This window comes from Stenella coeruleoalba (assembly GCF_951394435.1).
Source record: "Stenella coeruleoalba genome assembly, chromosome: 6".
NCBI lineage: Eukaryota > Metazoa > Chordata > Mammalia > Artiodactyla > Delphinidae > Stenella > Stenella coeruleoalba.
In genome coordinates, this window is record NC_137151.1 from 33,731,490 (window position 1) to 33,745,696 (window position 14,207).

Consider the following 14,207-nt stretch of genomic DNA (forward strand, 5'->3'; position numbering starts at 1 on the left):
ACATCTGCCTAAATTGGATAATTATTTGTAATTTTCGATGTTTTTTTGTGATAAATTATACACAGTGAGAAACGATGATTTTAACCTTTTTGGAGTGTACAGTTCACTGGCATTCAGTACATTCGCGATGTTGTGCAGTCATCACCACTGTCCACTCTCATAGATTTATTGTTCCAAACAGAAGCTCTGTACATTAACAGTAATTCTCCGTTCTCCCCTGCTCCAGCCCTGAATAGAAGAGTAACCACTACTCTACTTTCTGTCTATAGAAATTTACCTATTCTAGGTGCCTAACGTAAGTGTCATCGTACAGTGTTCGTGACCAGCTTATTTCACTAAGCATGTTTTCAAGGTTCGTTCATGTTACATGTGTCAGAACCTTTCCTTTTTAAGGCTGAATAATATTTCATCGTATGAATAGCCCACATTTTGTTTATCCGTTCCCCTGTTCATCGACACTTGGATTGTTTCCATTTCTTGTCTATTACGAAAAGTGCTGCTACAAACATGGGTGTACAAGTATCTCTTTGAGTCCTTGCTTTCAGTTCTTTGTAGTATATATACCTATGAGTGGAATTGCTGGAACTTGCTTTTTATTTTGAAATAATATTAGTCTTAAAGAAAAGCTGCAGAAAGAGTACAAAGTTTGGTTATATGCTTCATGCAGCTTCCGCTGATGGTAACATATTATAAAACCACAGTGTAATTGCCAAAACCAAGAAGTTAACATTGGTACCGTAATATTATCTAAACTACAGACTCTATTTGGATTTCACCAGTTTTTCCACTAACATCCTTTTTCTGGTCCAGCCTCCCACATGGCCTTTACCTGTCATGTCTCTTTAGTCTCCTCCAATCTGTGCCAATTCTTCAGTCTTTCACTGTCATTCATGACCTTGACATTTTGAAAGAGTACCAGTCAGTTGTTCTGTACACTGTCCCTCCATTTGGATTCGACTGGTGTTTTCTCCTGATTAGTTTGAGGTTACACATTTTTGGCAAGAATCCCACAGAAGTCATGTGGCCTCAGTGTATCGTGTCAGGGGATGCGTGATACCGATGTCTTATTACTTGGTGATGTAACCTTGATCACTTGGTTAAGGTCGTGTTTGCCAGGTTTCTCCACCATAAAGTTACTGTTTTTCTCTATATTGGGGGAAGTACTTTGAGACCATGCAAATACCCTCTTTCTCCTCCAACTTTTGCCCATTTATTTTTACCATGTATCAGTGGATCTTTCTTGCAACCATTGTTACAGTGATATTCTAATGATGATTTTTCCCTCATGATTTTTCTTTCTGGTTTCCCATGATAATAACCATCTTAGTTAACATTTATTGGAGCACTTACTGTGTCTAAGGGCTTTTTAAAAATGATTTTTTATTGAAGTATAGTTGATTTACAATGTTGTATTACTTTCAGGTGTACAGCAAAGTGATTCAGTTTCATATATATATTTTTTCTTTTTCAGATTCTTTTCCCATATAGGTTATTACAAAATATTGAGTATAGTTCCCTGTGCTATACAGTAGGTCCTTGTTTTTTTATCCATTTTATGTATAGTAGTATGTATACATTATTCCCAAATTCCTAATTTATCCCTCCCCCTACCCCACCCTTTCCCCTTCGGTAACCATAAGTTTGTTTTCTATGTCTATGAGTCTTTTTCTGTTTTGTAAATAAGTTCATTTGTATCATTTTTTTAGATTCCACATATAAGTGATATCACATGGTATTTGCCTTTCTCTGTCTGACTTACTAATGCATGAAAAGCAAAGAAACCCATCAGTTTTCTTATTGCAGTTTCTATATACAAGACTTTGGGAAATGATTCATCAAAAGTATTTTGGACTGACTTGGTACCTTCTTGATCACTAGAATTAGATAATAATTTCAATTTTGATAATTCTGAAGATTTTGATAACACTGTATTACAACTGAGTACTTTTTCCTGAAAAAAATTTAAGACCCTCTTAAACACAATCTAACCCTTTCCCAGTGAATGATGTAATGTTACATAGATCAGATCAGCCAGTATGAAATTGTTGAGAAAAGTATGTTCATGCTGTCGGTTGTGATTCTTTAGTAATTTGCTTTTTGTTGAGGTGATAGAGGGTTTTCATTCTTCATGGCATCAAAAGGGAATAGGTGTTGGAGCTGCCGCCCAGGCATTTGGTTCCTCCTGTCCTTTCAGCTGGTCCCACCAGTGCTGGAATGAGACTCCGGTTAGAATGGCACTGGGGGAGGCTTTCAACAGCTGCTCAGCAAGTGACCTCCCACAAGTGACTCCATCAGTCCTGGGCCCCCGTGGGAGGCCTGGGATGCAGAGGTCAGCTGACAGATGTTCATTGTATCCCCACAGGGCCTGTGGTACTAAGTCACTGCATTGGGGGAACTTATCAAGACACATTTCCTGTTTCCCAGGAGCTCAGATTTTGATATGGAAGTGTGATAAGAGCGATGTCTAATCAACGGGCATGCGTAAGGAAAGAGCTGAGTACATTAAGCAGGGGAAGTTAACTTGGAGTGGTGCCCGGCGGAGGATGTGCTGGGTTAGCTAGAAGGGGATAGTGGGGGAGCTGCGCTTTAGAGGAAAAGAAGAGTCGGGTTTTGAGTTGGAGAAGCATGAATGTTGATGCGTTGGAGGGAAACCCCAAGCAGGTCACTTTACTTTATGCAGGAGGGCAGGTTCCATCTGATGTCCATTTCCTTCTCCGCTGGAGACGGTGCAGAGAGCAGGCTGATAGCCAGTGACATGACACAGCTTTGAGGGGAGCCAGTGAACCTGACCTCACAGGCAGGTGGGCCGCCCCACTCTGCTCCTTCGGCTCACAGAATCCCCCTGATCAAAGATGCTTTTAATTGGGAAAGAGCTATCAACACTTGTACAGATTTCTAAGGGTCAAGAATCCCTAGGAAGTATCCTTTTTCTTTTTTTCCTCAGCGAATAGAAGAATTTTAACCAAAGCGTATATAATTACGTAGCTATCTTCTTGTGCCCTTGCTAATCTTTTGAGCTAAGCAGCAATAGATCCATGTAAATGGGTCCATGTAAATTGCATCTATGTCTCTTCTTTGCCTTCATTTGAAGAGAAGTCTAAATTTTTCTTTGTATTTAGAAAACAAAAAGCTTTGTTTTTATTTTTGCGTTGGACCCATTTTTAAAACCACAGTGTACACACTCAAGAGAAGTTCCGTATGCCTTAAGTATCATGTGGTTGGTTCAAGTTACACTTTAAATGTAATATAATTTGGATTTCTCTCTTTATATTGGGAGACATATTAGTAGGTTCTGTTTTTTTTTTTTTGTTTTTTTTTTTTTGCGGTACGCGGGCCTCTCACTGCTGTGGCCTCTCCCGTTGCGGAACACAGTCTCCAGACACGCAGGCTCAGCGGCCATGGCTCACGGGCCCAGCTACCCCGCGGCATGTGGGATCTTCCCGGACCGGGGCACAAACCCGTGTCCCCTGCATCGGCAGGCGGACTCTCAACCACTGTGCCACCAGGGAAGCCCGGTTCTTAATCATTATTCTGACATTTTGTAAACCATTAGAAATTCTCTGACTCCAAGGTTTCCTTTTCCATAAAGAGAACTTGTGTTCTTCTTGGAGATTTAATAGCCGCTCTGAAACAAAGTATTATATTTAATAAGATTTTCATTACTTTTACAGACTATACTCCAGTAAATATACTGATTGATATACGATAGCTCAGATCATACGGTTCTCAATAAATTAACAAAGACGAATGGAACATTCAGAGGGGGAATAATGAATCACAAAACGCCTTACTCATAAAGTTAAGTAACCCTCCATAAATGTAAATGAACAAAATGATAATGGCTCAGCATCTTGTGTTTTCCAAGTGCTTAGAGCAACCTTGTAAATGAGCAGGGACCTTAAAAGGCAGAGGGGAGAGAGACTGCTAAATAGTGACACTAAAAGAGAACCAACTTTCATTTACCCTGATTCAGTTGGAAGAATTAATTAGTTTGTTCTCCAGGCTACAAAATGAAAATGGTGTGACACTTTACTCAGCTTCAGGAAAGGTCTAATGCAGACATACATTCAGTCCTGGATTTTGTTTTAGGTTAGCTGGTTTTAAGCAACTGATGAAAAGGCTGGTGTTTCCATTGAGCTCCTTTTGGTCACTGTCTTAAGAGCTCAAGAGCATCCTTTAAAATTGTCGTCTTCCGTTTTTGTCGAAAGGTAAAAAGTTGTTGAAGGGCTAGATTTGAATTTGCTCTGCTGCTTTCTCGCTATGTGGTCTTGGGGAGTTGTAAGCCCCCCTAACCCTCAGAATCCTCATCAATGCACAGGAAACCTGATAAATAATGTCTGCTCAGGTGATTAGCCCAGTGCCTGCCCCAGCTGAGGGGCCTCACTGATGCTTGCTCAATCTAAAATATGTGCTGAGAAAAAGAAAAGGGTCTCCCCCAGCTCCAGGTGCCTGCGGGCACTCTTCTTCTATCCCTGACCACGCAGCTGAGCAAAAGAAAAAGGGTATATGTCAGAAGCATGGGGAGCTGCAGACTAGAGAGGGGCGTGACTCTGGCAGAAGAGGCAGGAGCAAAGTCTAGGACACCTGCACCTCAGAATCGCCTGATTTCCACGAGTGGGGGCCAGAGGAGGCTCAGAGTGGAGGCCCAGTAATTTATCTTCTGGGTTTCCCCCGAGTAATGCATGCACACCATTGGTGTGGTAAGACACGAAGAACGGTGGCCAAGAGCAAGCTGCAGAGGTGCCAGTTGAATCACCCAGTCCTCTGAGTATATTGGGATCTGAAGGAAGAAAAGGGAACCAGCTTGGCCTCAACCCTTCCACACCCAACACCTTCTTTTATTCTAAGTGTATTATAACATCTTCTTTTCACTCCTGAAATGAAAAATATACCCTGCTAACATCATACAGAGTGAAGTAAGTCAGAAAGAGAAAGACAAATACCGTATGCTGACACATATATATGGAATCTAAGAAAAAAAAAAAAAGGTCATGAAGAACCTAGGGGTAAGACGGGAATAAAGACACAGACCTACTAGAGAATGGACTTTAGGACCTGGGGAGGGGGAAGGGTAAGCTGTGACAAAGTGAGAGAGTGGCATGGACATATATACACTACCAAATGTAGAATAGATAGCTAGTGGGAAGCAGCCGCATAGCACAGGGAGGTCAGCTCCGTGCTCTGTGACCACCTAGAGGGGTGGGATAGGGAGGGTGGGAGGGAGGGAGACGCAAGAGGGAAGAGATATGGGGTTGTATGTATATGTATAACTGATTCACTCTGTTATACAGCAGAAACTAACACACCATTGTAAAGCAATTATACTCCAATAAAGATGTTTAAAAAATCTATTCAATTGCAAGTTTAATCTAAATAAAATCAAAGAGAAATGCGATTATCACACACACACAAAGAATGATTCTCTAATTCTAATATGAAAGAGAAGTAAAAGGAAAATACTTTGCTATAAGGTAATAGATATTTTGTGTATATGTGGTCCAGAAATACTGTATCATACCCATGAACCACACTAGAAGGCATCATGGTGTCTCATTCCTCCTTACAGTGAATATGTTTGTATTTAAGAAGAATAGGGCTTCCCTGGTGGCACAGTGGTTGAGGGTCCGCCTGCCGATGCAGGGGACATGGGTTCGTGCCCCGGTCCGGGAAGATCCCACATGCCGCGGAGCGGCTGGGCCGGTGAGCCATGGCCACTGAGCCTGCGCGTCTGGAGCCTGTGCTCCGCAGTGGGAGAGGCCACAACAGTGAGAGGCCCGCGTACCGCAAAAAAAAAAAAAAAAAGAAGAAAACATTGAGCCGAATCTGGTCAGCCCTTTTTACTTATAATTGACATTAAAGAAAGAGAAGCTAAATAAAAAGGTGCCTTCGTGTAGACACACAGATCTACTCCATTGGCATTACTGTGACAGCTTCAAATACAGCCTGGTTTGGGTATGTTGTACTGGAGACCCAGATCCTCTGCGTGGCATTGACTTTGCTGCCATGATTTTTCTGAAGTGATAACAGCTTATTGGTGAAATTCCCAATAAAATGTCCCTTGATTTACATGGCAATTATGTTCCTGGAAAAAATGTATATTCAGACTGTGCCAAAGAGGCAGGTTCTGTGAACCCACCTGAGAGCTTGGCGGGGCATGTGAAAGCCTGTGGGGAGTGGACAGTTCTGCCCTGTGCAGGACGGTCACACACATCTCAAGGCGTCTGGCATCCCTGGTCCTCAGCCGTGGTTTGGGGCAGCACCCACCAACTTTGAGAACTGAAAGTGCACCAGAATGCTTTCTTTATACCACAGCCTTAAAAGGATACAAGAATAAAGGTGGGAACAAGTTTGAGGGGTAAATTTTGCTGTCTTTAAAAAACGGATTCTTCAAGAACTGAGAATTGCCAATATTCCTGTGGGTTTCTTTGGCCACCCTTTGTTTTTAAAATAAAACCTCCTTTAAAACAAAAGCTACTTTTCCTTGCTTTTCTGATCACACATTGCCTTTATGACTCTTAAGGCTCCAGGGTTATGCTAATTATTATTCCAAAATTCTCTCTTTTTCTGGTAGCATTATTTCCCTTTCTGTCACCTTTCATATGTGCCGTTACGTGTCCTTCTATGACTTTAAAGCCTATGAGAACTTTATTGTAATTTCCTTATACTTACCTGTCTATCCTAACCAGTATTTTATAACAGATGCTAGTTTGATCTAGGTGATTTTCAGGGCTGGGATATGACTGAGGGTAAATATTCATTATTTCTTGGTGTGATTTGGGGGGTTGAAGCCATCTGTAACAGCCTCCATGTCACCTGGTTATGACATTCTAACTCTTTTTTCAAAGCGGTATTCAAGGTGAGGAGCCATCACCGGACCTGCCTATCCTAACCAGTATTTTATAACAGATGCTAGTTTGATCTAGGTGATTTTCAGGGCTGGGATATGACTGAGGGTAAATATTCATTATTTCTTGGTGTGATTTGGGGGGTTGAAGCCATCTGTAACAGCCTCCATGTCACCTGGTTATGACATTCTAACTCTTTTTTCAAAGCGGTACTCAAGGTGAGGAGCCATCACCGGACCTGCCCTGTGGATGCCGTGGCCTCACACAGGGCCATGCCCTCCTGGGACCCCTAGACTCCCAGGAACCCCTCCAAAGTGCCCAAGATCCCAGCTCCAAGGGTCTAAGACAGCGTAGCCTGGCCGTGTGTCTTTTAAAACATCCCACATGAGCCTGGTGGGCACCCATGGGCACTGCCAGTGTTGCCAGCCGGGCACACTTGACAGCCTCGGTGTCCTTACCTGTACCTGTCAGGGCTTTGCCTGCTTCTCCAGATGGTCCTGACAGTAGATGTCCTGCTGGTCAAAGCAAAAAAGAAAGCAAGCAAGCTGTGGAATCCTCCCTCTTTTATTGTTACCTGCTTACAGGGTGCTTAGGAGGTTTCGATCGTCAAGGGTCCAAAACAAAAAATGACATTACCTACACAAGTACAACTCGGAACCGTAAAAAGCATAACGCTTCACCTAGCACAGAAGGTTGAGAAATGAAAAAAGCCAGTGTTCATGAGACTGAGGTGTTCTGTTTTCTCTTTTCCAGCTGACCTCTCAGCATCCTTATGCCGAAGTTTTCATCGGCCAGCCACACGTCTGGACTGTTGACCTCGATAATCAGGAGGGGGTGGAGGACGCCGTGAAAGCAATTTTAAGTCAGAAGGTTATTTCTTTTATTCCATTTTCCCCCATTTGTGATGTGAACGGGATCATGTGGAAAGCATCACAGGCCCTTCGTTCAAGTAATTAGAATGGTTCCATGTCAGCTTGACTCTGAAATTTAGAAAATGGCCCAGCTGTAGGACTGGCCTGGGGATTTTTGTGGATGTTCTGTGAAATGGAATTAGAGCTGGTGTCCAGATGCGTGCATGGATTCTACAGACCCTTTCGACATGGCTCCTGGGTCCCAGGCACAGCAGTAGAAACTTGAATTCTACTTGTGTCAGTGACCTCATTATGCAGCTCTCCGAAAGATCAGAAAAGATAGACCCGCTCCCCTGCAAAAAAAAAAAAAAAAAAAAAAAAAAGTGAGAAGGAAAAGGACTAATTAAGGAAATACTGGAAAATGTTTTTTATAGCATCTGTTTATTTGGCTTTTCTACCTAAACATCTTATAAAATTTTGTATAAGTAACTAACATCTCTGGACTCTCCAGAACAATTCAGCAGACATGTATTAAGTACCTACTGTATGCAGAGCGCCCTCTGAACCACTGTCAGGGACGCTCACTTCCATAAGCATAAACGAGGCTGGCTCCCTGCCTGTAGGAAACTTACCACCCTGTAGGGGATGGGTCAAGTTATCCTCTCTCCCAACCCCGGGACTGCCTTGGATTCTACCAGTAAACCCTGCCCTCTGTCCTCCTCCTATCAGAGCAGCGATTACTCTGTTATAATTTTTTAAGAGAAGCAGTATAGGTGTGGTTATAAGGACAGGCTAGAATCAGACAGCTTGGGTTGGGGTCCAGCAGTGTCCCCTCGGGCAGTTACTTAACCTCTGAGGCTCAGTTTCCTCATCCCTGACGTAGGCTAATTTCACCTACTTTACAGGTACGTGAGAGGATCCAATGAGATAATGAATATAAAGTGCTTAAGTGCAGTGTCGATCTCATAATAAATGTCTAGTCAGGAGTATTAAGTCAGTATTGCATATATAATAATGTAACATTCTTTTTTACTGACGTATAGTTGATTTACAGTGTTGTGTTAGTTTCCAGTGTACAGCAAAGTGATTCTGTTATACATGTATATACACTCTTTTACATATTCTTTTTCTATTATGGTTTATTACAGGATATTGAATATAGTTCCCTGTACTATACAGTAGGACCTTGTTGTTTATCCATCCTATAGATAATAGCTTGCATCTGCTAATCCCAAACTCCCAATCCAACCCTCTCCTGCCCCCTCACCCCCTTGGCAACCACAAATCTGTCCTCTATATCTGTGAGTCTGTTTCTGTTTCGTAGATAAGCTCATTTGTGTCGTATTTTAGATTCCACAAATAAGTGATATCATATATGTCTTTGACTTGCTTCACTTAGTATGATAATCTCTAGGTCCATCCGTGTAGCTGCAAATGGTATTATTTCATTTTTTATGGCTGAGTAATATTCCATTGTGTGTGTGTGTGTGTGTGTGTGTGTGTGTACATACATACACGCCACATTTTCTTTATCCATTCATCTGTCGATGGACTGTTGTTCCCATGTCTTGGCTAATGTAATACTATAACGTTCTTACTTTTGTTAGTGATAGTCTGGATTTCCATTAGACCGTAAGCAGCATGGGCAGGAACGATACCTGTCTCACTGCTGTGTTCTCGGGACCCAGCATAGCGATGTACCTAATAGATGGTGGGAGGCATGGAGGGAGCGAGGCATAGATGTATGCACATCAGCACACTGAGGCAGAGTATGTTCAGTGCCAAGACCAACATGCCAGAGATGGAGGAGTGTCTGTCTTCTCTGCTTCTTTTTTTTTTTTATTGAAGTATAGTTGATTTACAATGTTGTGTTAGTTTCTGGTGTACAACAAAAATGATTCCGATATGTATATATATGTGTATATATATGAGTATATATATATACTTTTTCATATTCTTTTCCATTATGGTTTAATTACAGGATATTGAATATAGTTCCCTGTGCTATACAGTAGGTCCTTGTTGTTTATCTGCTTTATACACGGTAGTTTGTATCTGCTCATCCCAAAGTCTTAATTTATCCCTCCCCGCTCCTTTCCCCCCTGGTAACTGTTAAGTTTCTCTTCTATTTCTGTCTTCTCTGCTCCTTATAAGGACATCTGGAGAATGCAGCATTGAGTTAAGTCTCAGAGCATGAGTAGGAATCTGCAAAGTTAAACGGAGAAGTGAGCCCAGAAAGACATGAGTTAGAGGAACAGTGAGAGTCAAGGGGGAGAGGCTAGAAAGGCATGTATCCGAGGAGGAGTTGCCAGTTGGCCCATGTAAAGGGCCGCCTTTCCCCTTTGGGGAATAAAGTGGGGCCCTCCCAACTGCCAGTTTCAGCTACGGACCACATCTCCTGGGGAACAGGAGTACTCCAGCGTGTCACCCATGTCCCTTTAGAGCAGGTCTAGTTATTGAGCTTTGAGGTAGCTGCTCAGAGCTTCCCATCAGCGACGTGTACGATCTCATCCCAGTCTCAAGTTTAGGGCAGAAGTCCCCCAGACCTCTGGTGGCCAAGCCAAGAGATGAAGTGCTGAGTGGGTGTGGTGCTGCTGGCCACCTCAAGCACCTGCTGCATGTCTGCAGCTTCCCACCAGAGGATCCTTCTTGCAGAGATCAAACGCTCTTCTTTCTTCAGTCTCAGAGTCCTCTAGGGTATTAGCTTCTAAAGCTGCCATAACAGAGAACCACAAAGTGGTGGTTGAAACAACAGAAATTTATTCTCTTACATTTCTGGAGGCTGCAATTAAAATTCAGATGTCAGCATCTGAAATTAAGCTGTCGGCAGGGCCATGCTCCCTCTGATGCCTCTCATGGAGGGTCCTTCCTCGGCTCTTCCACCTTCTGGTGGCCCCAGGTACTCCTTGGTTTGCAGCTGCAACACTTTCATCTCTGTCTCTGCTGTCATATGGTGTTCTCCGTGTGTGTGTGTGTGTGTGTGTGTGTGTGTGTGTGTCTTTCTATCTGTTTTCTCCACTTCTCACAGAGACATCAGTCATGTTGGATTAGGGCCCACCCTAAATCACTATGACCTCTTCTTATCCTGATTCCATCTGCGAAGACCTTATTTCCAAATCGGGTCCCATTCACAGGTACTGGGGGTTAGGACTTCAACATACCTTTTGGGGGTGGGGGACAGAGTTCAACCCACAACACTTAGTTAAGTGTGCGTTCTTTTGAAGAGGAGTAATTTGAAAGCTAATGTAGAGGCAGAAAATCTTGGATCACAGAGTCCAAAACTTTTTAGATAATAGATCCCTTTTGTCAAACAAAAATCTCGTGGGAATGCCTGACATGTAAAGCACTAAGTGGGTGCTGAGTTCTATCCACTTCTACATGAGGCTCTGTTCACTTCATGGAACATCTACTGCTCCCCTTTTTAAAACCCTGACCAACCCTTTCCCTAAAACCATTTAAGGCCACTTAAGGGGGCATAAAAAGTAATTACAATAGTAGGTCATATGTAGGGAGAAGCTCTTTTTATACCTCCAGAATCTCTCTCTGTACATCTGTTTTTTTTTTTTTTTTTGGCGGTACGCAGGCCTCTCACTGTTGTGGCCTCTCCCGTTGCAGAGCACAGGCTCCGGATGCGCAGGCTCAGTGGCCATGGCTCACGGGCCCAGCCGCTCCGCGGCATGTGGGATCTTCCCGGACTGGGGCACGAACCCGTGTCCCCTGCATCGGCAGGCGGACTCTCAACCACTGCGCCACCAGGGGAGCCCTCTCTCTGTACATCTTTATGAGCCTTGTCTCATTTAATCCTTCTGCAGATAAGAAAATTAAGGTTTAAAGAAAATTCAGTAATTTACATTAAATCGCACAACTAGTAAGTAGTAGAACCTGGATTGAAACTAGTATTTTTGACTAGTTTATTAAGAAAAAATTTAAAAAGAAAAACATCATTAAATGAAGTAAAGGGAAGACGAGAGTGAGAGAGAAAGTAAGGAATGAGATTAATACAAAGACTATTAACATTATAATCCTTATGCTTGTTATAAATGGGTCAGAAATTTGGTGCCAAGCTGTCTCATATTTAATTACAAGATTTTAAATTACATGACACTCAAAAAAGCAAGAAAACATGACCCATCATTAAGAGAGGACACCATCAATAAAACCAGAGATGGCTCAGATGTTGGGATTACCATACAGCAAATTTTAAATGCTGAGATAAATGTATTAAAAGGTTTGTTGGGGACTTCCCTGGTGGTCCAGTGGCTAAGACTCTGTGCTCCCAATACAGGGGACCTGGGTTCGATCCCTGGTCAGGGAACTAGATCCCACGTGCATGCCGCAACTAAGGAGCCCATGTGCTGCAACTAAGGAGCCCACGAGCTGCAACTTAGGAACCTGTCTGCCACAACTAAGACCCCATGCAGCCAAATTAATTAATTAATTATTTTTAAAAAAAGCTTTGATGAAAAAGGTAGATAACATATGTGAATAGATGGGGGATTTCAGCAGAGAGATGGGAACTTTTTTAAAAGCCAAATGAAAAAATGCTAGAACTGAGAAGTACAGTATCAGAAATTAACTCTTTCAGTGGGCTGATCAGCAGATTATACACAGCAGACGAAAATAATCAGTGAACTTTAAAGACTTATCAATAGAAATTACTGAAATTAGCGGAAAAAGAACAAGATAAAAAAGAGCATATGAGATCTCTGGAACAATACTCAAGCAGCCTAATTTATGTGTAATTAGAACCTCAGAGGAGAGAATGGCTGGAAGAAATATTTGTGAAAAGATAATGGCTAAGAATTTTCTAAAATTAATGAATAACATTAACCTGCAGATTGTGGGAGCTCAGTGAAGGCCAAGCAGGATAAATATGGAGAAAAACACACTTAGATACATCATAGCTGAACTGCCAAAAACGAAAGATGAGGAAAATAATCTTGAAAGCAGCCAGAGAAAATTTTATTACATTCAGGGGAATAACAGTATGAAAGACCACCAACTGCCCATCAGAAATAATGGAGACCATAAAAGGGTCTGCAGGAGCCAGAGTGTGTAGGGCCTCTAAGTAGACCACAAGAGGGATTCTGGATTTTATTCTGAGTATGATGGGTAGTTTTCAGCAGGGGAATGACATGACCTATTTTACATTTGAAATCATCAAGAGAAATTCCAGGAAATGTCTGACTTAAAATTCTCTGCTTAGTAGATAGAGGAGATAAGACTCAACCCCTGAACTTCTGGTACCTTCTAAGACCATCTGTCATTGAATGATGCCAAGCCACCTGTCAGGTGGGACCATGCAGAGGTTAACTGGTATCAGAGAGCAGTTCCCTGTAGAAGTCGTACTCTGACTTAGAACGCTGAGTAATACTAGAGACAGGACATCCCACTGGAAGGGAGGTGAAGAGGAGAAAACGGAGGAAAAAATGGGGGGTAGGGAACGTTTCCAAGGCCAGCAGGGACTGCATGGTGCAGCCTGCAGGCATCCTTCCTATGGCCATATGAGTAACAGTCCTTTGTCCACCAGCAAGATGACCAAGCACATTCCCCCCTGCTTCTCCATAACTGACCCCACTTGGGATTCTCAGTGACTGGGGTGGTTTCAACATTCCCTTTCATTCATCCCCCAAAAGACCTTGACTTGTTCCTGAAGTTCTACAGAAAACTGTCACACACACACACACACACACACACACACAATCTGTGCAGCACACACACACACACACACACACACACACACACACACAATCTGTGCAGCAGATCCAACATCAGAGGCTAGCCAGTGCTCAGTATTCCTAAAGCCAGGGCTCTGGGGAGCTTTCCCACACAGAGGGCCCTGCTTCTGTACACAGCAGGGCTAGTGGAACTCATGGCAGAGGTGGCTTAAGAATACAAGTTCGTTCTTTCTTTTTTTTTTTTTTTTTTTTTGCTTTTCCTTTATAGGAAAATTAGCTTCTTATCTTTTAAAACAGTGAACTGGCCACAAAGCAGTTAATGAGTCACATCCCCTTTGGTTAAACTGGCTTTGGTTAGTAGGACACAGGAAGAGCCCTTTTTCTGTGTTTATTGCATAAGCCCTTTGAATGAATGCACTTTCATTTCTAATGGATACCCTTTAGAATATGTTGTAGGAATGACCCTTGAGTATTCAGTATGCTTCCCACCATATAACTGGATCGGTCGGTCGCATGACAGATGGCCCACCGATGTTTATTTACCTCACTCTAGAAATCCTACTTATCCCCAAATGAGCCCAATATGGAAGTCCTCTATTGTACATTTTTTGTTGTTCTTATTCGTTCATATCTTTTTCCACAAACATGGGAAGAGGCATATCTCTAGACAGTTGGAGAAAGCTTCTGGAATCACTCACAAGGTGATTAAATAAATATTCTTTAAAAGAAAAAGTCTACATTTGGTGGAAAGGACTGTGGTTGGGTTAGAGAAGGCACAGCAAGTGCAAAAGCTTGAGATGAGAAGATGCAAGCTTGAAAGATGTTAAGTCAGT

At 42.5% G+C, this 14,207-nt stretch overlaps 1 protein-coding gene across 7 annotated transcripts in view; it reads left to right on the forward strand.

Moving 5' to 3' along the window:
• The window catches only part of MGAT5 (alpha-1,6-mannosylglycoprotein 6-beta-N-acetylglucosaminyltransferase), a 581,503-nt gene that overhangs the window by 547,756 nt on the left and 19,540 nt on the right, over nucleotides 1–14,207 (forward strand). For all 7 annotated transcript variants that reach the window (XM_079924992.1, XM_079924993.1, XM_079924998.1 and 4 more), the window contains one exon: nucleotides 7,599–7,715. In XM_079924992.1, coding sequence (XP_079781118.1) covers nucleotides 7,599–7,715 — 117 coding nt within the window. The remainder of the gene's footprint in view (nucleotides 1–7,598; nucleotides 7,716–14,207) is intronic.